General features: G+C 47.5%; 1 protein-coding gene across 4 annotated transcripts in view; it reads right to left on the bottom strand.

Moving 5' to 3' along the window:
• The window catches only part of CHCHD6 (coiled-coil-helix-coiled-coil-helix domain containing 6), a 238,825-nt gene that overhangs the window by 86,169 nt on the left and 129,098 nt on the right, over positions 1–23,558 (bottom strand). For 3 of the 4 annotated variants that reach the window (XR_012090552.1, XM_038003458.2, XM_038003455.2), the window contains exon 5: positions 17,406–17,492. Coding sequence is in view for 3 of the 4 variants with exons in the window: in XM_038003458.2 (XP_037859386.2) it covers positions 17,406–17,492 (87 nt within the window). In the remaining variant the exon portion in view is untranslated. The remainder of the gene's footprint in view (positions 1–17,405; positions 17,493–23,558) is intronic. The other variant, XM_007985492.3, reaches the window with a different exon arrangement.

Below are 23,558 nucleotides of genomic sequence, written 5' to 3'. Positions count from 1 at the left end.
CACATCCTGAATCAACAGCCATAGGGGAGGACAGGAAACTCATGCACTTGGAGTATTTCTGACCTCAGACAATGAAGTCTTCCCTCCTCAGCTCTTACTCTGCCAACACCACTGGTGATATTGGTGAGGCGTGCACTGAATAATGGACTTGAAAGAATGAACAAATAAGGCAAGGCAGGGAGAGAGAGCTTCAGGAGAAAGGGGGAAAAAAAGACAAACCTTCTACTCACTGCACTTGAGCAACCACCAGGTCTCATTCAGGCAACACAGGAAGAGTAAATAGGCCTATGGTCTTTTCCCAGCTCCAGCACTATCACTATTCCTCATCTAGAGAGATGAGGGGCTTACATGGCCTCCACTTATTCTTTGAATATACTAAAACACTTTGCAAACCAGGATGTTCGATGTGATGAGGAATGCCTACTGGAAACATACAAGTGTTCACATGATGGTGGATATTTACAACCAGCCGTGTTCAAGGAAGTAGCAAGAGCAGCTGTCCCAGGACTGTAGATATTTTGCACAGTGCTGACCAGAAGGTAGAGGGACAGTAGCCCCTGTTAAAAAAGTACATTCCTGTGTTGAGACTCTGAAACTTGCGTAAACACAACTTGCCTTAGACCACAGCAGAGAAAAACTGCAGTGAGAAACGGGGGAAATCAGCAGTGTCCCTGTCTCTGCAGACCACAGCCCAGGGAAGGAGCAGCAGGGCAGGGTCCTCAACTGTTACTCACCTGGAGAACATCCTGTTTTGCCCCTTGGTTCTAAAAGATAGGGATGAAAACCGGGGCTCTCCAGGGAAGCAAGGTGCAGGAGCTGAGACCAGCCCAGGAGAGAGCAAGCCTGTGAATTCAGTGCTTCTGGCAGCTCAGGCAAGGAAGGTTCTATGCCTGGAGCCTGTGGAGCCCTCACGCCAGGAAGAAAGAGTGCAAGGAATGCCGCTTCTAACCTAAGATTCTAAACAGTGTTTCTTGAAGGTGAGCCCTAAACTGTCCATGTACACATTACCTGTGCATGCTCATCCAAATGCAGATTCTTGAGCCCGAGCCTAGACTAGGACTCTGCAGTGGAAATCTGCAATTTTTAGCGAGCACTTCAGGTGATTATGAGGCATACAAAGTTGGCCCAAACAGGATCTCTTCATCTTGGCACTTATAAAAAAATAGAGCAGAGTCTCACAATGTTGCTCAGGCTAGACTCAAACGCCTGGGCTTAAGCAATTCTCCCATGTCAGCCTCCCAAGAAGCTGAGTCTATAGGCTGGTGCCACACGATACCTGGCACTGTCAACATTTTGTGCTAATTCCTTGCTGTGAGGGGCTGTCCTGGGCACTGTAGGGTAGAGAGCTGCATCCCAGGCCCTTACCCAGTAGATAGATGTCAACAGCATCCTTCCCTCAGTCATGACAACCAAATATGTCTCCAGATGTTGCCAAATGGCCCTTGAAAGACAAAAGCACCTCTGGTTGAGAGCCACCATACCGTAAGGGGAAGACATAAGAGAGGTAAGAGTCTTTAAAAACAAATTTCTGAGAAATACAATGATGGATGATCTTTAAAAGGGGAAGAGGAGGCCGGGCACGGTGGTTCAGGCCTGTAATCCCAGCACTTTGGCAGGCCGAGGCAGGCGGATCATGAGGTCAGGAGATTGAGACCATCCTGGCTAACACGGTGAAACCCCATCTCTACTGAAAATACGAAACATTAGCCAGGTGTGGTGGCACGTGTCTGTAGTCCCAGCTACTCGGGAGGTTGAGGCAGGAGAATGGCTGAACCTGGGAGGCAGAGGTTGCAGTGAGCCAAGATCATGCCACTGCACTCCAGCCTGGGCGACAGAGCAAGACTCTGTCTCAAAAACAAAACAAAACAAAAACGGGGAAGAGCATAAGCTGTCCTCAACTCCGACGAGCCTAAAAATCATGACCTTGCCAGGCTCGCTACTCATAGGGTGGGGACAGAGCTCTCCTGAAGGAACACGTCATCCTGGGGAGAGGGAGACCTACAATTTGATGAACACAGAGGTGGTTTCTATCATGTGCTTCTAGGAATGAAACCCCTGAGAATCCCTGACCTAAGGGCCTCAATGTCGCTGTGGAGGAAGCTTTTGCAGAAGCACCCACGCCTAACAGTGCAGGAAGGGCAGGGAACCAACCAGGAACAAGACCGAGTGGCCCAGGCCTCTAAGAATGGGGTCAGGAGAGCTGAGGCGCAGACATACTGATCCTTTTGGAAAACGTTAAGGACCAAGAAAGGGCTTTTAAAATTGGATTAGGAGTGATAGAAAGAAGAAGGGATAGGCCCATATTGGGGTGAAAGGTGTTCAGTTAACAGATGATAGAGAGAAAGAGCTACTAAACTCCCATTTTCTATCAAGGAGAACAATCTTCAGACTGAAAAGGGTGAATCAAATGCTGATATGAGGGAATTGGAACGCATGTCAGGGAAGAGATTGTGAGAGAACATCTAGTCACACTAAATGAATCCAAATCTCCTGACCCAGATGAATCACAGCTCAGCGCAGAATTCACTCACTAAAGAGACTTGCTCGCTGCAGGCACTCTCGAGAATTCAGACAAAATGGGAAGATGCCCAAGACAAGACAATGTCCAATTCAGCAAAGGGGAGAGAAGGCAGATGCTTTGCAAACTACAGATTGGTGAACTGGACATAGATCCCCGGCAGAACTTTATGGTCCAGAAATGCAGCCCCCAGAAGCCAGCCCAGCCCAGGCTGCTGGAGAACAGGTCAGGCCAGACCTATGTCATCACCTTTTGTCTATTCTAAGAGATGAAAATTAACAGGCATTGTGAAGTCCCTGTGCTCAAGTCCAAAAACACTAGCCATATGCAGAATGTGGGAGTGTGGCTTCCCAGTGTGCATACTAAGGTGGCCCGAGGGAGCTGTGCTGAGGACTGGAAGCCCCAGGATGTGCTGTGGAAGACAGCACCTCACAAGCAGGCACAGCACAGTGCCATCCAACCCCACCCAGGCACCAGGACATGAAGGATGGAGACAAAACCAAAAGGAGAAGTATCGGATCACTTCTCGCAAAGAGTGCCTGAAAGAACTGGGAGAATGGTTTAGGGGAAAAAAAACCAAAGTCAGCCCTTAACTCCCCAACCTCCACACATACAGGAGGCTGCAGGTAGGTACTGTGTGGCTCTGTAACAGCCACAGTGACTCCGCGGGGTGGGAGTAGAAGCAACGGGTCCTAATTTTATACTGGAACACGGAGCTTAATCCAACATAAAGAACAACTATGAGTGTCCACTAATGAGAGGAACCACCTCAGCAGGAAGAAGTGACTGAGTATCTCTCTATACATTCTAGTAGCCATGTTCATATATTATCTCAGGGAACACTTAGCAACACTCCAGTAAGGTCCATTAAAAATGAGGAATTGAGGCTCAGGAAAGTTAACTAATGCAGTTAGCAAGTGCTGAGGACAGGAGTCTGACCCAGGGATGAACCCAAAGCCCATGCTTTTCCAACCTGGGAGCTTCTAGTCAGCAGCTAAGCCATCGCCAGCTGGGAAGACAACCGGAAAACATCTTGAAAGTGCCTTCTAACGGGATATTCCAACAATGATTAGAATGAATAAAACAGGATTTCAGAAAGCAACAAATGTGATTGCTTTATTAGTAATAAATAAGTACAGATCCAAAACACAATTTTTTGTCCATCAAATTGACAAACTTAAAAAAAGACGAAAATAGGGAAGGGGCAGCTTTTAAATTATAATAAATTAAACAGATTTTAAATATCTAAATGCCAAAAGTAGTATCTATAAAATTAAACCAACAGATCAGGAAAACAGAGTAACAATAAATAACTAGAGGTTAATAATTCACATTATATAAAGAAGTCCTATAAATTAATTAGAAAAAGACAAACTGCCTAACAGAAAACTAGCCAAATGATATTTAGAGGCAAGTCTCAAAAGAAGAAATATGAAGGCCCAATAAACTTATGAAAAGATGCTCAGCCATATTAATAATTATATGCAAAATTTTGTGCCATCACCATGCTGTGATGGTATAGGTGTGGGCCAAGGAACTCCGAAACACTTTTTGTTGGTACATATTTTTGAAGAGAAGTTTGGATGTATCCATTGAAATTAATTGTAAAAGATAAAAATAATCATAAATGTCCATCCACAGGAAATGATTAAATAATGGTAATCCCTATCACACAGTCATCAAAAAAAAAAAAAAAAAAAAAGGAGACTGGTGTGCAAAGAGACTTGATATGCAAAATTGTCCCAGATGTACTGTTGTGTGCAAGTTACAAAATTAACCTATGAAATAATAAACTGTGAGCCTATTTGTTAAAACAAACTATGTTTGTATTATTCACACAAATAATGTTACTTAAAATGTACGGAAGAATACACAGTTAGTTAGTAGTTAGTTCTGGAGATGAGGAGCCATACTTTGCATGCTTTCACAGTGTTTTTTTAACTTTTTGGAAATGTGCATTATATGAGTAATTAACTTAAAAAGTGAAAAGGAAACAACCCAATGCTGATGAAAGCTCGCGAGACTGGCACTGTCACATGCCACTGGTGGAGTGAGAGCTGCTACAGCCCCTATGCAAGGCAATCTGGCAACCAAAAGCCTTATGATGTGCAGGGTCTATAGCCTAGTAACCACAATTCTTCATCTATTTCTCTTAAGAAAACAAGTTCAGGCAGCTAGAAAGTTTTTCAAAGTAATCTGGTTTTTTCCTAATAGTAAAAGCCTAAAGTAACTTAACAGCACAATTATAGGGGACTGGTGGAGCAAATTATGGTACATCCACATAGATTTGATGCGGAAAGAGGGTTCAAAACAGACTGCGTTTTTAAAAGGTTGCCAAATGGCATGTATGGTTACAATTCCATTTTTGCAAATATTACAACATTACAAATATTACCACAGCAGAAGCCAGTCTAGGCATGTATACACCAAGAGATTTATAATGGTTACCTCTCTAGGTGAACTGATTTGGTCAATTTCATCCTATTCTTTGGGATTATCTGCATTGTTTGTTTGTTTTTTTCCTACATGAACATGTGTTACCTAAGACAAGTATAAGCAATTTTTTTTTTTTTTTTCCAAAAATGCAATGCTGCCCCATTGCTGGGTAAGCTCCAAGCAGATGGTTGGGTAATTCCCACGACACAAGTACCAGGGCAGAGTTTTTAGGATTGAGAGGGTCTGGCTCCCCTGCTGGCACCAAGCAACACTCAGTTACACTCAGAGAGGAGCTCCATCTACATCCATCCACCTCAGCCCAGGCTCTGCCACTGGCTGGTCTCTGATGCCATCTGTCCTGACTGCAGAGTTGCTGTATGTTTGTCAGGTGTTGACCAGGACCTGAACTGGACTCTGTAGGGGGAAAGTGAGTTAGGTTATGCCACCACATGTGGCAGCCCTACAAAGAAGGGGCGATGGGAAGTGATCAGAAAAGGCTTCCAAGGTAGGCAGGGCTTGCCAGGTGACCTTACTCTCCAGGGACAGATGCTGCTGCTGGACAGGTGTGACTGGAATAGGGCCTGGAGCCAGAGGCAGGGCCCAGATCACAGAGCCCTGCAGGCAGAGCTAAGGAATCTCAGCTCTCTCCTGAATGCAGTGAGAGCCACTGATGAACTCTAGATAGAGTCTTCCTGCAACAGGTGGATGCCAGATCATAGGTGGAGGAGGTTTTAGCTTCAGTTCAAATGAGAGATTAGCAAGGAGCCACCATCATGGAGGGAGGAGAGAGACAGCATGGGAGACATTAGCTCAATGATGTGGGCAGGACTCGGTCATCAGTGGAGTGGGGGTGGCACAAGCATCTGTTTTATAGCCAGCCCCAGCAGAGGCCAATGGCTAATATCAGATTGCCTTTCTCAGCATGCCCCCATCCCCAAGTGCCAAGGGGCAAAGAAAAACACCAAGGGGGTTCTCCTGGTCAAATGAGCGGATCAAGGCTGGACAGGGAAGAGCTGAGAAAGGAAAGGAAAGGAAAAGGCCTTAGAGTACCCATTTCATTAAAATTATCTGTTTAACAGTCTTTTCCAGCAGGGATAGGTGGTAACCCACACACATGATGGACAGGCACTTCTGGCTCTTCAACCCTTAAGTACCTATTTAGCAGGCTTAATGTGCTAGGGGAAAAACCAACATACAATAACACTGGAGCAGGAAATGCTGCATATTCATGTAGCTGCTGCCAGCTATGGTGTAGGAATCACTTCAAGATGAGGTACTGATTCAGCCTGTGCTTAAAAGGACCCCAGCAACAACAATGGAGGAAATGACATAAATCAGCAGCGGTGAACATCAACTTAACCATGAGATTACCCCTTGGCCTTGCATGACAATTTCACCTCTCCTAAAGGTATATATTTGGCTTTTCCTGCAGCACTGACCTTTACTTCTCTGGACCAGGGAAAGAGAACAGGAGAATAAGAACTTAAGTGTATGCAACAAGGCACTGGCATGAAACCCAGGCTGGGGTCTGCTGTAGGAGACGACAGGCAAAATGCCTAAGAACTCACTGCAGCACGGTGGCTCTGGTGGATCCTGACTTACACTAAAAACAAAAAAACAAAACTCCTGGAAGATAATATTTTGAGAAAATCAGAGAAACTAATGTCAATTCTCTGAGGCAAGAAAATAACATTGTAGTTATGTAAGAAAATGCCCACAGTTTTTAGAGATGCATATTGAAGTATGTAGGGGGAAACTTCATGGTCACTGGGGTTTGCTTGAAAGTACTTAAGAACAAAAGAAAAAAGGCAGAGAGATGAGCAAATGTGGCAAAAAGTCTGGGGGACAGGGAAAGAAAGGCTCGGCGTACTGTTCCACTTAGGGTAAAGATCCTTGTAGGTGATTTAATACAGACTCAAACAATCCTCTGAGTGGCTGGCCCAGTACAGTCAACTGGTGAATAAGTGATCCCATGAATTTAGCCTGCCAAGGTCTACGGGCAGCAAATTCTGACTGCTCCCTACAGTCCCAAATCATTCATGTGACAACTGGTACAGATTTCCAAACCTGTTTCTTTATCTGTAAAATGGGAATGACAGGAGTCCCTTCCTCACAGGCTTGTTCAAGGCTGTAACAAATTAGTACCTGTGACATACTCAGAACGCATCAGGCACTTTTGCAGCAAAGAGACAGGCAAAGTCAGTGATTACTGTTATCAATCAGCTCACTGGGTCACTGTCAAGGTCAAAGGAGTCAGTGCAGGTGAAGTGCTTGACTACTGCTTTGCAAGTGGGACCACTCAATAAATGTTAACTACTGGGCACCAAGAAAACCAGCTTTGGAGACAGAGAGGTATAGTCTGTTAGCAATATTGTATTAATTCATTTAATTCTCAAAACCACCCTAGGAGATCAGAACTACTATGATTCCTATTTTACAGAAGTAGAGTCTGAAAGCCCTGATTAAATCTTGGCTCTGAGGTTGAACAGCTCAGGCCAACTGTTAACCTCTCAGTGTCCTCATTTTCATTGTGATTCTCGCCACACTCCCCAACCCCACCATCAGGAAACCTAACTGGCAGGTCTTGGGCACTGTACTTAGCAAAGTGCAGGTGTGCAGCCAGTTCAGCAGGGTTCCTGGCTCAGACATCTACCCCAGAGAAGCCTGACTGCAAGGCCCAGGAGGGCCACAGCCTCTCTAGTGTGCAAGAGCGGTTGCAGTTTCTGCTTCCCCTCACCTCAGAGATTAGTGTGACATATGAGAGGATTTCTGCAAAGTAGGAGATGAGACTGAGGTAAAGAAACGCATTTTTAGCAAACATACCAGAAGCAGTACGCAGAGTAGACTCAGGAAAGAGGGTAATATGTGGTGGTAATGGAAGTGGGGGCAGTGAGGGAGGTGATAATAGTAGTAGTGGTGGGAGAGGGGGCAGCAGCAATCAAAATGGTGGTGGCAGTGAAGGTGTGGAGGTGGTGGAGGAAGAGGGAGAAGCAGAGGTTGCAGAAGTGCAAGTGAACGTGGAGGAGGAGGTTATGGAGGATGGTAGAGATGGTGGTGAAGGCGAAGTTGGTGATGGAGTTGGTTAAAGTGTAGGTACTGGAAACGAAGCTGGTGGTGGAGGGTAGAGGTGGCGGTGCTGGTGGTGGTGGTGGAGGCTGCAGAGGTGGAGATGATGACAGAGATGGTGGTGGTGATGGTGGTGGGGGCAGAAGTGGGCTTGGTGGAGCAGTTGGTAGAGGTGGAAGTGGTAGAGGTGTAGTTGGTAATGGAGGTGGTTGCAAGTAGAGGAGGTAAAATTGAACGTAGATGTCAAGGTAGAGTTGGTGGAAATGGAGGTGGTGGTAGAGGAGGAGGAGAAGTGGAGGTGGTGGGAAAGGAGGAGGAGGAGGTAGTGATGAAGTAGGAGGTAGTGGTGGTGGAGGTGGTGGAGGAAGAGAAGGTGGTGGTGGTAGTAGTGATGATGGAGGTGGCGATGGAGGTGGCGGTAGAGGTGGAGGAGGAGATGATGGTGGTGGAGGAGGAAGAGGTGATGGTGGAGGAGGAGGAGGAGATGATGGTGGAGATGAGGTGATGGTGGTGGTAGAGGAGGAGGTGATGGTGGTGGTGTAGGAAGAGGAGGTGATGGTGGAGGAGGAGGAGATGACGGTGGAGTAGGAGGTGACGGTGGTGGTGTAGGAAGAGGAGGTCATGGTGGAGGAGGAGGAGGTGATGGTGGTAGAGTAGGAGGTGATGGTGGTGGAGGAGGAGGTGATGGTGGTGGTGGAGGAGGAGGTGGTGGTGGAGGAGAAGATGGTGGAGGAGGAGGAGGAAAAGGTGATGGTGGTGGAGGTGGAGGTGGAGGAGAAGGATGTGGTGGAGGTGGAAGAGGAGGTGATGGTGGAGAACGAGGTGGTGATGGTGGAGAATGATGTGGTGATGGTGCAGCTGGTGGTGGTGGTGGAGGAGGAGGTGGTGGTGGCAGTGATGATGGTGGAGGTGGTGGAGGAGGAGCAGGAAGAGGAGGAGGAGGATGAGGTGGTGGTGTAGTAGTGATGGTGGAGGTGGTGATGAAGGAGGAGGAGGGGGAGAAGGATGTGGTGGAGGTGGAGGTGGCAGAGGAGGATGAGGTGGTGGTGATGGAAGAGGTGGAGGAGGATGAGGTGGTGGAGGTGGGGAAGGAGGATGAGGAGGATGAGGTGGTGGTGGAGGAGGATGAGGTGGTGGTAGTGGAGGAGGAGGAGGTGGTCGTGGAAGTGAAAGAGGTGGTGGTGGAAGTGGAGGAGAAGGGGGTGATGATGGAGGAGGTGGTGATGGTGGAGGAGGTGATGGTGGAGATGGAGGAGAAGGAGGTGATGGTGGAGGAGGAGATGATGATGGATGAGGGGGAGGTGGTGATGGTGGAGGGGGAAGGAGGTGATGGTGGTGGAGAAGGAGGTGGTGATGGGGGTGCTGGTGGAGGAGGAGGTGGTGGTGATGGTGGAGGAGGAGGAGGAGGTGATGGTGGAAGAGGAGGAGGAGAAGGAGGTGATGGTGGTGAAGGAGATGGTGATGGGGGTGGAGAAGGTGGTGATGGTGGAGGGGAGGTGGTGATGGTGGAGGTGGAGGTGGTGGTGGTGGTGGAGGAGGAGGTGGTGATGGTGGAGAAGGGGGAGGTGGTGATGGAGGAGGAGGTCGTGGTGGTTGAGGAGGAGGAGGTGATGATGGTGGAGGAGGGGGAGGTGGTGATGGAGGGGGAAGGGGAGGTGGTGATGGTGGAGAAGGAGGTGGTGGTACCATTATTAACTTTTATGGCAGTACCATTACTAAAAAAAGGTGTTAATGGGCTAACCAGTTGGCGGTACCCTTCTCTAGCCTAACCTTATGAAAAACTTTCTGATTCAAAACTCTTCAAAAGTCCCTTGGGCTCAGATCCCTCACTCAGCAGGTTAAAGAGTGCTCCCCATGACGGTGGGAGGTGGGCCTCTTCCCCCAGGGAAGCTTTCCTGCTGTATTGTTTTCAGGTCATTGTTAGCAGTTCCCTCTGAATCCCCAGGCTCTGGCAGCTTCTCTCTATAGGCCTCTCACACTCACATCCTCACTGTAGGGGGCCCTGCTCTGAATCTCTGGTGCAGACTCTGGGCCTGACAAAGTGTAGGCCTCTCTCACTCGCAGAAGTACCTGCTGGCCACATCAGAGCCACGGCAGGCAGGTGGCGGCTCTACCAACGAGACACACCCCTCACTGAGCATGTGTCTGGAGACCTCCTCCTTCTCCAGTGCCAGGAAACCTGAACCCTACATGGAATCCAGCTTCAGTCTCCATTACGATGCAGGACGTGCGCCCTTGACACAGCTCACAGGGCCTTCACGTCAGTACAAGCGAGGCCTCACTTTGTCCTCAGTGTCTCTGACAGGCAGCATTTGGCACTGCCAACCACATTCTTCCTGGACTCTTCTCCACTCACTGATGCGGGAGGCGATGGGAGGCAGCGTGTGGCGGTAGAAGAGCGGGCTCTGGAGCCTCGCGGATCTGACTTCATCTATCAGCCACGTGCACAGCTTCTGGCAGCTGCTTCAGCCTGCTTCCCAGCTTTTGCATTTGTAGAACATGTGTAATATAATTTACCTTACAGGGTTGCCGCAAGGATTCACGATGACTTGTGTAAGACGGCCTGGCACATAGCATATGCTCACAAAATTATTGTGACTGTCATTCTGTAGGACACAGAACTCCCTGTCTGATACTTCTCAATCATCTGCTGGTCATCTCTGCCTCATAAGTGCATGCCTAGAATTAAACTCACAACCTTCCCCAAGTGTAGTGGCTCACCTAAATTTTCTCTTTCTCTTAATGGCACCATTATTCTTTCTCAGGCCAGCCTGTTTTCCCAGCTGCACCACCTGTGGCCTCCCTTCCCACAGAGCACCTCGCTGGGGCCAAGCTCTCCAGCCAGAAGCCCCAGTTTCTCCACGACCAGCCCTGCATGCGGCCCACTGACATCCCGCTCCCTCCAAACACAGCTCCCACCGAGAAGCCTTCTGGGCAAAGGCTCCCTCCTCCTCTGGAACCCTGCTGCGTCACTGTTTCCTGATTGCACACACACACGTTCCCTTCTTTATTCCTGCAAACATTTACTGTGCACCTATTCTATGCCAGACACCGCATCCCCAGCTCTTGGCGATGAATCACCTGATGAATCAGACCAGCAAGGACTGTGCTCGCAGATGCAGAGCAGACAGCCACAGGCGCTAACAAAACAGAGTGTGGCAAGGGCTAGAATATGCACAGGGACCAAGCCTCAGCAGGGGACAGAAGATGGAGCAGCAGGTGATTCTGCAGTGCCTATGGGGCACTCCAGTGAGGTGTAGCTCCACACCCAGCCCCCATCCTGTGCCTATGCCCCAGGTCTCACAGCGCCTGACACAGGGTTTTAGCAACTCTACTAGACTGAATGGATATGGAGCAACCCGGTCAGAAGAGGAGGCACTCAGAATTACAGAACTCAGAGGAGGCAAGAGCCCAGCGGGCCGGGTGCAGACAGATGTGGGCTTGCAGCGGGCCTGCTGCATTCCGGCTGTGTCTCTCCATAAGGCAAGTAGCCTCTCCCTACTGGTCTGTCCTCCAGTCGCACAAGGAGGTGAGACAAACACACAGATGGGCCTGGGAGGGCCTGGAAGAGGATGTTCAAGGCCTGTAAGGTCCCTAAGATTTGGAAAGCAGGCCCTGAGCAGAGCCTTGCAGGCCAGCGAGGAGGGTGCCTGGCAGCAAGGGGCAGCAGAGGCCATGGGACACTCCTGCTGGGCTGCCTTCCTCAGCTGTAGCCTACTTTTTATGAAGCCTCACATGCTGACTCTTTCCTGAGAGCACAGCCAGATGAACTCTCAGCAACTGAACACACCTATAACTAACACCAAGGTCATGAAAGGAAGCCTTACCTCCCCACCACATGACCCCTGCTAGTCACTGCTACCCCCACAGGGTAACCGTTATCCCAGTTGCTAACACCATAGATGTGCTGTGCTGCTTTCACCCCTTTGTAGATGGAATCACACAGTTTGCAGGTCCTCTTCCTTAGCCGGTTCCTTTGCTCAGCAGTGTGTCTGGAGTTCCAGCAGCAGCACCTGCAGCTGTGGACATCGCACTTTCATGCCAGCAGTGCTCTATCATGAATACCACTGGCACTTGCCTCTCTCCTGATTTTCAGGACTATCATGAATGACACTACCATGGACATTCCACAGTCTTTCTTCTGGTGAACCTGGGGGCACATCTGCACCGGGTGCAGAATGCTGGGTCCTGGGGCATACCCAAGTTCAGCTTTAAAAGATGCTGCCTATCGATATTCCACAGTGGCTACACCAACTTACACCCCACCAATGGTGTCTTGGAGTTTAGGTTAAACCACATCCTTGTCAGCACTTGGAGCTGTCTGTCTTTTCCACTTTGGCCATTCTTCCAAGTGTGTAACAGTATCATGTTGTGGTTATAATTTGCATTTCCCTGATATTTACTGAGGATGAGCTTTTTTCATGTTTGCTGACCTTGTGAAGTGGAAATCCTATATTTAATTCCTCCACCAAACACTTTGTGTAGCTTGTGTTTCCCTACACATCAAGGTTCAAGGCAGAGACCAGTGTGCCTGGGATAGGCACGTCTATTGAGCAGTGTCAGTGAGAAAACTGCAGGGCTATCGGGATCAGAAGATGGTCTTTTCTTAAGAAAACTTGATTGGCAGCAGGGAATACAATGGGGGAAAGGGCTGACTGCTCAGAGGCAGGGCAGGGAGGCATCTGAAAGGTGCAGGGAGGAAGACTTCAATCCTGGGGAAAGGAGACAAAGTCCAGGAAGAATACATTTCTCCCTTTCTTCCTGGCTCGGTTTTTGACACTAACCCTGAAAAAGACCTTCTCCACTTCATAGCTGCTGAGTTTGGATAAAGTGAGATGAAGCATTTTACAGAGCTGAGAGGTTCTCTAGTCACAGGAAGCCTGCATATGGGCATCCTCCCATCTGGCATCCTAATCCTCGGCATCTCCCTTCCCTCCCAAACCTGACTATGGATATCATAAGGCAGGAGCCACAGCTGTCTGAGCCATCTCTGTGCCTGGCATTTAGCAGACTTAAATTGATGTGGAGTAAATGAGGGCTGGGCATTTATTAAAGAGGAGGAAGAGGACAGAAATAACATGAAAGAGGACTGGATACTGAGGTCAGGCACTCTGATGGTTGCTTTACACAAACTACCACTCACCCCAAAACAGCTGGCAGGTTAGTCCTAAATCCTCATTTCAAAGATAAGGAAACTGAGGCTACAGAATGTAATGACATGCTCAGGGTCACAAGGCTGCTTACATGACTGAGGCAGAAGTAAACTGAGGTCTGCTGGACCCCAAAGCCTACTCATCCCTACCACGCTACTCAGCTCCATGGTTGACTGCAGAAGACAAGGCCTTGGCCAGCCACAAGTGGTCAACTCTATGGGCTCTCAGGGTCTCCTTCAGAGCCACCCAGCACCGAGGTTTCTACTAGAAGACAATAAAGTATGCTGGTTCTGAAGAGGCACAAGTCCCCCCTTAGCCCCATAATAGCTGAATCCAGGCACGGTGTGGGTGAATCCCACTCCTGGTTCTTTTGCTTCCTGCAGAAAATTACAAAGTGGCAGGTGAGCAAAGGCTCTGGAGCCAGGTGTGCGGTGGGAGCACAGCTAAGATGGCAAGGGGTTCAGCAGCCATGACTCAAGCCAGCACAGGCAGTTGAGGGTCTCATGTTCCTGGTCCATATGCCAGTATGGCAGATGCACCTGAATGTGTGTTTGGAGTTCTGAGCTAAGGAATCTGGGAATGGCCAACCCGGAGATCCATTCCTTATCTATAAGGAACATCTGAATCACCGGCCCTTGTGAAGTGAAAATCTATGGAACACAGCTGTACAGGGCATTGAGGCCCTTTGTTTTGGGTTAAATCAAGCTTGTCCAACCCATAAGCCAGAGGTTGCATGCAGCCAAGGAAGGCTTTGAACGTGGCCCAACACAAAGTCATAAACTTTCTTAAAACATTATGAGATTTTGTGATTTTTTTTTTTTAGCTCATCAGCCATCATTAGTGTTAGTGTATTTTATGTGGTCCAAGACAATTCTTCCAGGGTGGCCTAAGGAAGCCAAAAGATTGGCCACCCCTGGGTTTAAATGAAGGTTGCCAGGTAGAAGCTGTTAGGGAGAGTGCTAAGTGAAAATGCTATGGAAACTACATGCTCTTTGGGAGTAGTGGTTCGCTTGCTCAGCCAGCCGTGGGGCCTTGCGGTTCTCCTGTCGATCCCACTGCCACTGGACTGTCCCTGTATGTAACTTTTCTGCAAATAAAACCCTATGTCTCATTTGCCGGCTCTGGGGCTCTTATTTGAGCTCTCAAACATGGTGCCATCCCTATTGAAGTTAATAGGGGTCCCATGCAAAGATGCCCACAGAAACGGACAAAGACCTTGTTCTATGACACTGTCAGATATGCGGAAACACCTGGGGAGTGCATGGCCCCAGTCTGCTGGATACTGCAAGACCATCAGAGAAAAGTCTGATGCAGCCCAGAGAGAAGGCTTGCCCATCCCAGAGAGCAGGTGTTGGGGTCAGGCCACCGTTAATGATAAAAATCCATCTCAGCATGCATATACGTGTGCATGCACACATGCTCATCCATTAATCCAAACCTGAAGCACTGTGACATGAAACAGAGCCCCCAGTACTGCTGTGCACCAGGGAAGGAGCCAGCACTTGCCAGGTGCCTAGCACACACAAACACTTATACAGGCGTTACTTTCCTTAATCCTCCCATTAACTACCGGCAGAAAGCATTAGCATCTCCATTTTACAGATGGAGAAACTGAGCTGAAAGGAGGCACACTGACTGAATTGCTGTGTGGGAGCCAAGGCTCATGGGCTCTGGTGCCCATACGCCATCAGTTACACCATACTCAATGTCCAGGCTGCTTCTTCACGTGCCATAAGACCCTCACAAGGCCCCTGTCTGTGTCAACAGCTCACTGCTTTCTATAGGGAAATGGAAACAATATTGCTTACTTAGATCTTGCAGTGTGGCTGTGAAGAACAATTACTCAGAAAGATTATAAAGCACAGGAGCCCTACAAAATGGGATTTCCATGCTTAAGAATAATCATCTATGAAATAAATACTGCAGACAAAAAGGTCCAGAAGTCTCTCCCTCCTTGAAAATGAGTCTGGATTTTGTGCAGGCTTTCCTTACCTGCCAGTCTCAACAGGTAGAAAGGTGGAAGCTGACCAGCTACCACAGGTGGATGGCTGCAGGATTCCACTCAGCCCCTTGGATACACCACGACTCGGCCAACAGCCACAGGCATCAGCCTCCCCATCTCAACCTGCTCTCACCCGGGACTGTACTCTAAGCTGTTTTGGGTGGTCAAGGATCATGCAGCAGCTTATCCAACTTTCCCCCGAACAGGTTTTTACTGTCAATTTCTAAACTTAAAGGAAATGGTGGGGAAAGGAAAGGGATGTGACGATTGGAAAGTCCTGGAGCCGTGTGTACAGAAGCTGGAAATGTCAAGGTCTGCGAGTATTCAACAAATGAAAGTGGAATCGTGTAAAAGCAACAGCTAATAAAAAAAGATTGTCAGATGCTGTGTTTTCCATCTTCCCAGCCATTACAGGAATAAAATTATCCGTGGAGAAGATGGAAAACCTTTTTCAAAACTAATACAATTAAGCCTCATTCTTCTGCCTCCTTTCTGCCTCTCCCCCGGCTCCCCTTTAATCCTCCTATCTCCCGCACCAATCTCCATTTCCTGAGATGTTGGAGGTGCTTTCCTTTTTTTTATTATCACCAGCAAAATGCCGTGTTTAAGAGTCAGAAAGGAGATCATGCTTTTGCACCTCCTTCTGGAAGCATTTAATAACTCTTCACAATCATCTAGGAAACCTCGATTTTTAAAAAGCCTACACCTGCATATGTAAGGAGTTTGGACTTCATTTAATGAAGAGAAAGAAGTCTCATCCAGAATTTCCTCTCCTTTAGCAAAGCAGAGACTTGGTTTCTAAGATGAGAACTAGGGTAGAGATGAGAGAGGAGAATGACAAGAGGAAAACGTATTTTAGAGAGGCAAAAATGCTGCGAGGCTCTTTCCCTTCCACCCGAAACAGACACGTACACATGCCTCTAGCAGCCAAGCCCAGGGAGGGAAACATGAGGAGCACAAAGGAGACCAAAGAATTGCACAAATAAAAAAACAAAAACACAAACAAAAAAAAAAACCCTGTGCCTATGAACATATGGGAAACTGTGATAATGAGAGCTATGGCTGGTGGAATTTTTTTTTTACCCTTTTCTGGGATCTCAAATCACAATCCTTGTCATTATAAGCTACAGTCAAACCTGTGCATGAGGCTGCTCTGTGAAAGATTTGCTTGTTAAGGGCCACTCCGAAAGCGGCTCAGAGGTGCACTGCCGTTCCTCAGACTGTGGGATATCACCATCAGCACTCTGTGTTCACGGCATGTCAACTCCGGCCAGCCCCTAAACACTGGCAAAGGTGGACAAGCAGGTGTTGATGGGGCATGGAAGAACCTCCCTCTTTTCCCCATGGCCTGGAAATCCAGAAACCCACGTTTCTGCCAGGCTCCACTGTGGCATGGCACAGGAGAAAACCCCTGTGGAAATCAGGCCCCTCAAGCAAACTGTCAATTTCCAAGCTCCAAACCGTGACAAATGATTTGCGAAGATTTGCCTGCAATAAGCTGATGGCTCAGGTTGCTTGGTATGCTGTCTCAGGCATGAGGGGGAACAATTTTTTTTTAACCTCCCAACCATCCCCTCCCACGTTTTAAGCCATGTCTTTGAAAAATCTGTCATGATCCACAAATTAAACCAAAAAATAAGCAAGTTACCAAATGAATTTTCAAGAGTCGTGGTAGGGTTTTTTTTTTTTTTTTTTTTTTTTTTTTTAAAGGCATGATGATGTTTTTAAATCGCATTCATTTCAAAGACTTATCTTTAGAAAAGCAGCGAGTGTGCAGCCATAGTGCACTTTGATCTTCCCGACTCCCAGGAGAAAATCAATAATACAACTTTAATGTATTTGTATAGCAAGACATCACGTTATTATTATTTTTACCAAATGCAGCTTAACTAAAGTGGAAAAGGTATACTGGGACTCAGCACCGCCCTGTGGTGAAAGTGAATTTTTTTCTAAAATTGAACTACTCTAGAGCCAGCCACATTCAACAAAAAAAAGGTGGGGCAGTGGGGAGACAATTAAAAACCAATTATCTCCATGAATGCAACTTGTTGAAAGGCTCTATTTGGGTGCCTGCTGCAGAACGCAGGAGGGCATGTCCAAGGAGTGACTGACATTTGGGCGAATGGGCACTGCGCCTGCGGACTCCTCTCTCCCCCCATGATGGTGATGTGTTCTGGTCAGATACCTTTAGGACCTGGTCCCGAGGAATACAGCCAAGCAGGAGTCTTACCTTCCTCTCAATACGCCCCAGCTGCTCCTTGTAGAAGGTGTCACGGCGTCTTAGCTCTGCCTCTCTGCTCTCCAGCTCCCTGGCCTGCTTGGAAGAGAACAAAGCCCACGTTAGCCAGCAGTGATGGTGCTGGAATGGTGCTGCAGGGAGAAGGCGACGGACATTTCTGCTCACATTCACAATGAGAACAGTAGCAATAATGAACTGAAAACCTTTTGAAACGCCAGATCATTCACATATATTGTGCTTAATTTTCACAACAATCCTTCAAGGTGGGTAATTACTATAGCCGCTTCACAGACAAACAATAACATTTATTGATTATGGGAGTCCTGTTCACGGTGCTCCCACAGTTGTTTCCTTTGATCCTTACCATACTTCTAAAGGGCAGGTGGGATCATCATGATCCCCCACTACAGATGAGAAGCCAGATGACAACAGGGAGCCTAAGTAGCTGTCCGAAAGCTCACAGCCATTCAGAGAGTAGCTGGGGACTGAACCTTGGTCAATGTAGGTGTATCTGGCCGCTGGGTGTGCGGCCATGAGCCACACAGCTATGTGTTGGCCTTGGTGTCCTTATGCTTGGAACCAGCACCTCCTCTGGGCCGAGGCTACCAGAATACTCATCCTGAAGCTTTCAGGGCCTGTGCCAGCACGATGTCTATGTGAGGAATGGGACACAGGACTAAAGTGTTGGGCGAAGATGCCTAGCCATCAGCACCTCCTTAGGCTAGAGACTATTCACACAAATAGAGCCTCACGCTCTGAGCTGGAAGGAGCAGGGATCCATGCCTGCAGGAAGACAGGCACAGAGTCAGCTGGAGGGGTGCTGCTCCCTCACCCGCCTGATGGGGATGGCTGAGTCCCTGTTGGAGCATAGGGCCAAGGGCCCTCCCTCCAGGTCCAGTAAGGCTGAGGGCTCAGCTTACCAGGGCAAGCAACCTGAGGCTGGCAGACCTCAGGTTGAACTCAGCCCACCCTTAACTAGCTAGGCGACCTTGAACAAGTTCCTGACCTCCAGCTTCCTCAGGTATGATGTGTAAAGCTGGAAGGGACACATAGCTGTACAGAAGGTTAAAGGAAACTCCAACAGAAGTAGGCAGGGTCTCAACAGGCCTCCATAAAGGGTCACCAGCACATGGCAGGGCAGGGATGTAAGTCCCATCACTGGGATACTCACGTCCCGAAGTCTCCGGGGGCTTCCCAGGACCAGGCCCCACGGCCCGCTTCTACCCTCCATGGGTCAAATGTGGAACAACTCCACACTGAGTGTCAGGGTGGAGACAGTCACAGGGGCCTGGGAGCTCAGGACTGCCTTTTGTGACTGTATGGAGGAATAACACCATCTGCTTGCTGTCTACCCCTGTGCTAGGGCTGTGTGTGCTCAGGTTCTCCGCTAAGTTCCTGATGGCACTTAATTAATCCTCACTACCCCCAAGAGCACAAGCTAGCCAGTGGTAGACTGTGAACCTAAGTTCATATGACTTCCAAGTCCTGAGCTTTTTCTTTTAAGCCACACTACGGTATCAGCACATGGGTTTGAATCACTCAAAAATATGGGGTAAGACATGAACCCAAGTTTTTGAAAGCCCATCTCCCTGGCAGTGCTACTCCTACTGACATAGAACCTTGCAGAACAACCAGCAAGATAGTTTGTAATAAGAGCTGACCACTCACCAGTGCTCCTGAGTGCAAAGTACCAGGAGAAAGACTCAGGCGAAAGGGCCACACCAGGCCAGTGGGCTTGGGTGGCTGGCTGAACCCCTCCCTGAGAGTTAAGTTCTAACACCAGCTCTATTACTGAGTGGCCTCTAGGAAGCCTGAGCAAGATGCTGTCTTGTCTGTTCCCCTTACCTGTATAAGGGAGAAGAAGTAATAACCTGGATCCCCAGGCAGCTGCAGAGGATCTAAAAATGCCAGGAAGGCTTCTGGAATGCCTCTGGAATGCCAACACTTCAGAAAAGCTAAATACAAACAGTGGGACTAAATGCCAGGAATTTCTCACAGGGCTTTTCAAAGTGTGCTGCTGAAGCTGTGTCCCAGGAATGCAAGCACGGCTAATCTGCGCTGGGCCTCTCAGCAGTCCAGCACTTAACTGTTACCAATCCCTGGTGCAGTCAGAGGAGAAGCTCGTCTGATGCAATTAAGCAGCCAGTAAAGGAAAGTCTCTGAGGGCTCTGGACCTGCCATTTTTTGACCAGGAGTCCCAGCCAAGCAGGAAGATGACATCTGAAGGCAAAACCATCATAAGGCTCTTCAGTTTCCATTCTCTACAGTTAAGTGAAGCAGCAGAGACAAGGAGGTGAGTCCACATGTCCACCACCATCCCACTGACACTGTGATGCCTCCTCTGGGCCGAGGCTACCAGAATGCTCATCCTGAAGCTTTCAGGGCCTGTGCCAGCAGGATGTCTATGTGAGGAATGGGACACAGGACTAAAGTGTTGGGCGAAGATGCCTAGCCATCAGCAACTCCTTAGGCTAGAGACTGTTCACACAAACAGGAAGAAACGTTGAGGACATCAAGGCCTACTTTTCTATTCATGTCCAATGTAGCACAATTCAACAGTTAAGAATGAAATGAACTGTTTGGAGAGGGATGAGGCTGTGCCTCCCACTTGAATGAAAACTCCGCAATGTGCACCATATCCCCAACACCTTGGCTTCGTCACAAGTAAGCCACTAGGGTGGCAAGCTCACCGCCTCTAATTCATCTGCTACAAAGCACCGCCCACCGGCTCTGCTCATCTGAGATTTAGAATGCAATCCCAATGACTGACAATGAACAAGAGGTGACACGACAAATGGCTGTAGAAACTGAGTATGACACAAATGCCTGAGTGTCAGTGCCTGGCCCAGAGCAGACACTCAATGACCTGGCTGTGACGTATGGAAGAGCACATTGGGCAGCACCCGCCACTCTACACAGTTGCCCCACAGTCTCATAGTGGCTTCCTAGCACTCATGAGAGGCCACGCAGCATGCAGCACAACTGTGGCTTCAGTGCCTGAGTGTGTCACTTACCAGAACACCATGAAGGACACCTCTGTGTGACAGACAGAATTGTAAAAGGGCTGAGGGCACAACAGGGAAGCCAGAGAGAGAATCTCTGCTATCATGAAGCTTAGATCCCAGTGGGAGATGCAAATGTGTGTGCAGATAAATAATTTCAGAGAGATGTGCTGGGGAGACCATAAGACAGACTCACTTGTAGGGTTAGCGGGTTGCTATTTTCCCTAAGGAGATTTCCGAGACAGTGTTCAGGGAAAAATTTTGGAATTAAGAATGTTGTCTCTAATATAAAGGTAAAATATCACCATTATGAACGTGTACTCAGCAGATGATAGTCTTTGCATAGAGAATTGAGGGAATCTGCATGATTTGGTCAAGGACCTCCGCCAATCAAGACAACACAGTGAGTTCACACTTTGATGCCTCTACCCTACTCCGAACACATAGCATTGGCAGATAAATTATAGAACAGGTGACCAAAAAGACACAGACAGGTTCAAAAACAAGATTAAAGTGTCCAATGCCAAACAGAAATGCAAAGCAGTGGGTGGGGCTGAAGCCACAGGCCTGCTGGCTCCAAGTCTGGAGCAGGCAGAGGCAGTCAGGAACCCTCTTTATCATGCAGGGTCAGAATAAACCACATTCTGCACAAGCGGGGCCCTGAAGCCAGGCTGGCAACCTGCAGCCTAGGGATCTCCCTAAAATAAGAAGCTGATATAAAAAACTTCTGAAGACCTCCACTGAGGGACAGGGTTTTCAGTTTGCTTAAACCTAGAAAGCCTGGAAGCTACATATCCCACTCCTGGACGACAAATGAACCTAGTCACTCAGTTCCTGGCTCTGCAATATCACCAGGACCACTGTGGAGACAGGCCTCAGAAGGCCAAAATCAGACCTGGTCCCACACTGGGGTGCAGGTGTAGATGACAATAGAAATACTGAACTTTCCACTCCAAATGAACCTACAAACTGAATCTCAAACATGTGAAGAAATAGAATTTCTGAAAAGGCTACCAATAAAAGCAGTAACTGAAATATGAATTTACTCCAGATGACATTAATTTTATAGGGCAATATGACAAAGGATTTCAAAAAACTTTTTATTATGCAAAAATTTAAACACAAGAAAGAAGAATATAATAAAACCCCAGATAGCCATCAGCAAGCTTCAACAATTAGAAACTAAAGAGATTTTCTTTCATCTCTACCCTCCACCTTCTCCACCCAAGTTTCTTACAGATCTCTTCATCTACATAGCTTCAATACGTTGCTCTAAAAAATAAGGACTTTTAATTTCTAAAACACAACCATAGTAGTATTGCATATCAAAAACAATTTAACATGAATTCCTTAACATCATCGGATATCCAGCCAGCATTACAACCTCCAATTGATAAATAATTTTAAATATGCATATTTAAGTTGCTCAAAAAGATAAAACGAAGTAACTTCTGATTTACAAAAAAGAAATTATGAACCTGAAACAGGCTAACCACTAAATAGGTAAAGATTATACATTTAAAATCTACAAAATAAAAAATGAAATGGATAAGACAAACTCTAAGCTGAGGACAGCAAGGGAAAAATTATCAAACTGAAATGAAGTATGGAGATTTGAGCAAGAATGTACCAATGGAAGACAAAGATAAAAAGTCGGGAGGATTGCTTGAGTCCAGGAGCTGGAGATCAGAATGGGCAACAAAGCGAGACTCCATTTCCACAAAAAATAAAAATAAAAAGTTGGCTATGGTGACACATGCCCACTACTTGAGAGGCTGAGGCAGGAGGATCTTTTGTTCCCTGGAGTTTAAGGCTGCAGTGAGTTATGATCGCACCACTGCACTCCAGCCTGGACAGCAGAGTAAGACTCTGTCTCAAAAAAAAAAAAAAAAAAAAAAAAAACCCAAAGATAAAAAGTCTGATAAAAGCTAAGAACTGTGGAAGACAGACTGATGGTCCAGAACGTGTCTAACAGCTGTTTCACAAGATGAGAAGGGAAAGACTGGAGAGGAAAAGCAGGTAAGAGAGGGGAAGGAGGATGGAAGCCAGAGTAGAAGGCAGGTGAGAGGACGGGAGGTAGGTGAGGGGAGGGAGAAAGACACTGGTAGGGGTGAGTGAGGGAGAGTGGGAAAAGCGGAAGGGAGAGAGAGGGAGAGGATGGTAAACAGAAAAGACCAAATAAAACTACAGAAATAAGTGTAAGTAAATTGGTTACCACAAAAAGCACATGAAGGGGACCTCTAGGATGGCCCCTGATGATCTCTACCTCCTAGGCCTCATGCCCCTGTGGGATCTCCTCCTCTTGAGTGTGGGCTGGAACTTGAGACTCATTACTAATAAATAGAATATGGCAAAGTGATGGGATGTCACTTCCAAGATTTAGTTTTAAAAGACAGTGATTTCTGTCTCACTCATACTCTTTTCCTTGTCCACACTGATGAGGCAAGCTTCCATTTTATGAGCTGCCTCCACTACCACTGGGAAGACAGGTCTCAGAAGGCCAAAATTACATAGTAAGACACTGAGGGTGGCCACTGACCAACAGCCAGTGAGGACCGGAGGCCCTCAGTCCATCAGTCCTCAAGGAACTGACTCCTGCCCACAGTCATGTGAGTGAGCTTGGAAGCAGACCCTCCCCCAGTGGAGCCTTCAAATGAGACAGCAGCCCCAGCAGATACCTTGACTACAAGACCTTAGGGCAGAGGCACCCAGCTAAGCCAGGCCCAGATGCCTGACCCATAGAAACCACAAGATAATAAATGTTTAAGTCACTACATTTTGTAATTTGTTACTTAGTAATTGTTAACTAACATAAGATATGAACTGATTAATCTCACCCTTAAAAGAAAACTGATTATCAATTTGGATAAAAGAAAGGAAACAAAACCTAACGACTTGCTACTTACAAGAAACCCAAGCCCCCATACTAATGATCTCACAGAAAAAAAGAAATCCTCCACTGGACATAAATATATAGTGTAATGTCTACTGTTTTATTTTGTTTACACAAAATGTTGAGCATTAAATAAAAACTTTAAAAATACACACACACAAACACACACACACAAAGTGCATGCAAAAATAATGACCCTCCATATAGAGATAAAATACTGGAACCAGACACATTAATGGCCCCGACTGG

Source organism: Chlorocebus sabaeus, chromosome 22 (genome assembly GCF_047675955.1).
Source record: "Chlorocebus sabaeus isolate Y175 chromosome 22, mChlSab1.0.hap1, whole genome shotgun sequence".
Classification (NCBI taxonomy): Eukaryota; Metazoa; Chordata; class Mammalia; order Primates; family Cercopithecidae; genus Chlorocebus; species Chlorocebus sabaeus.
This window is presented reverse-complemented; position numbering and strand designations above follow the sequence as displayed.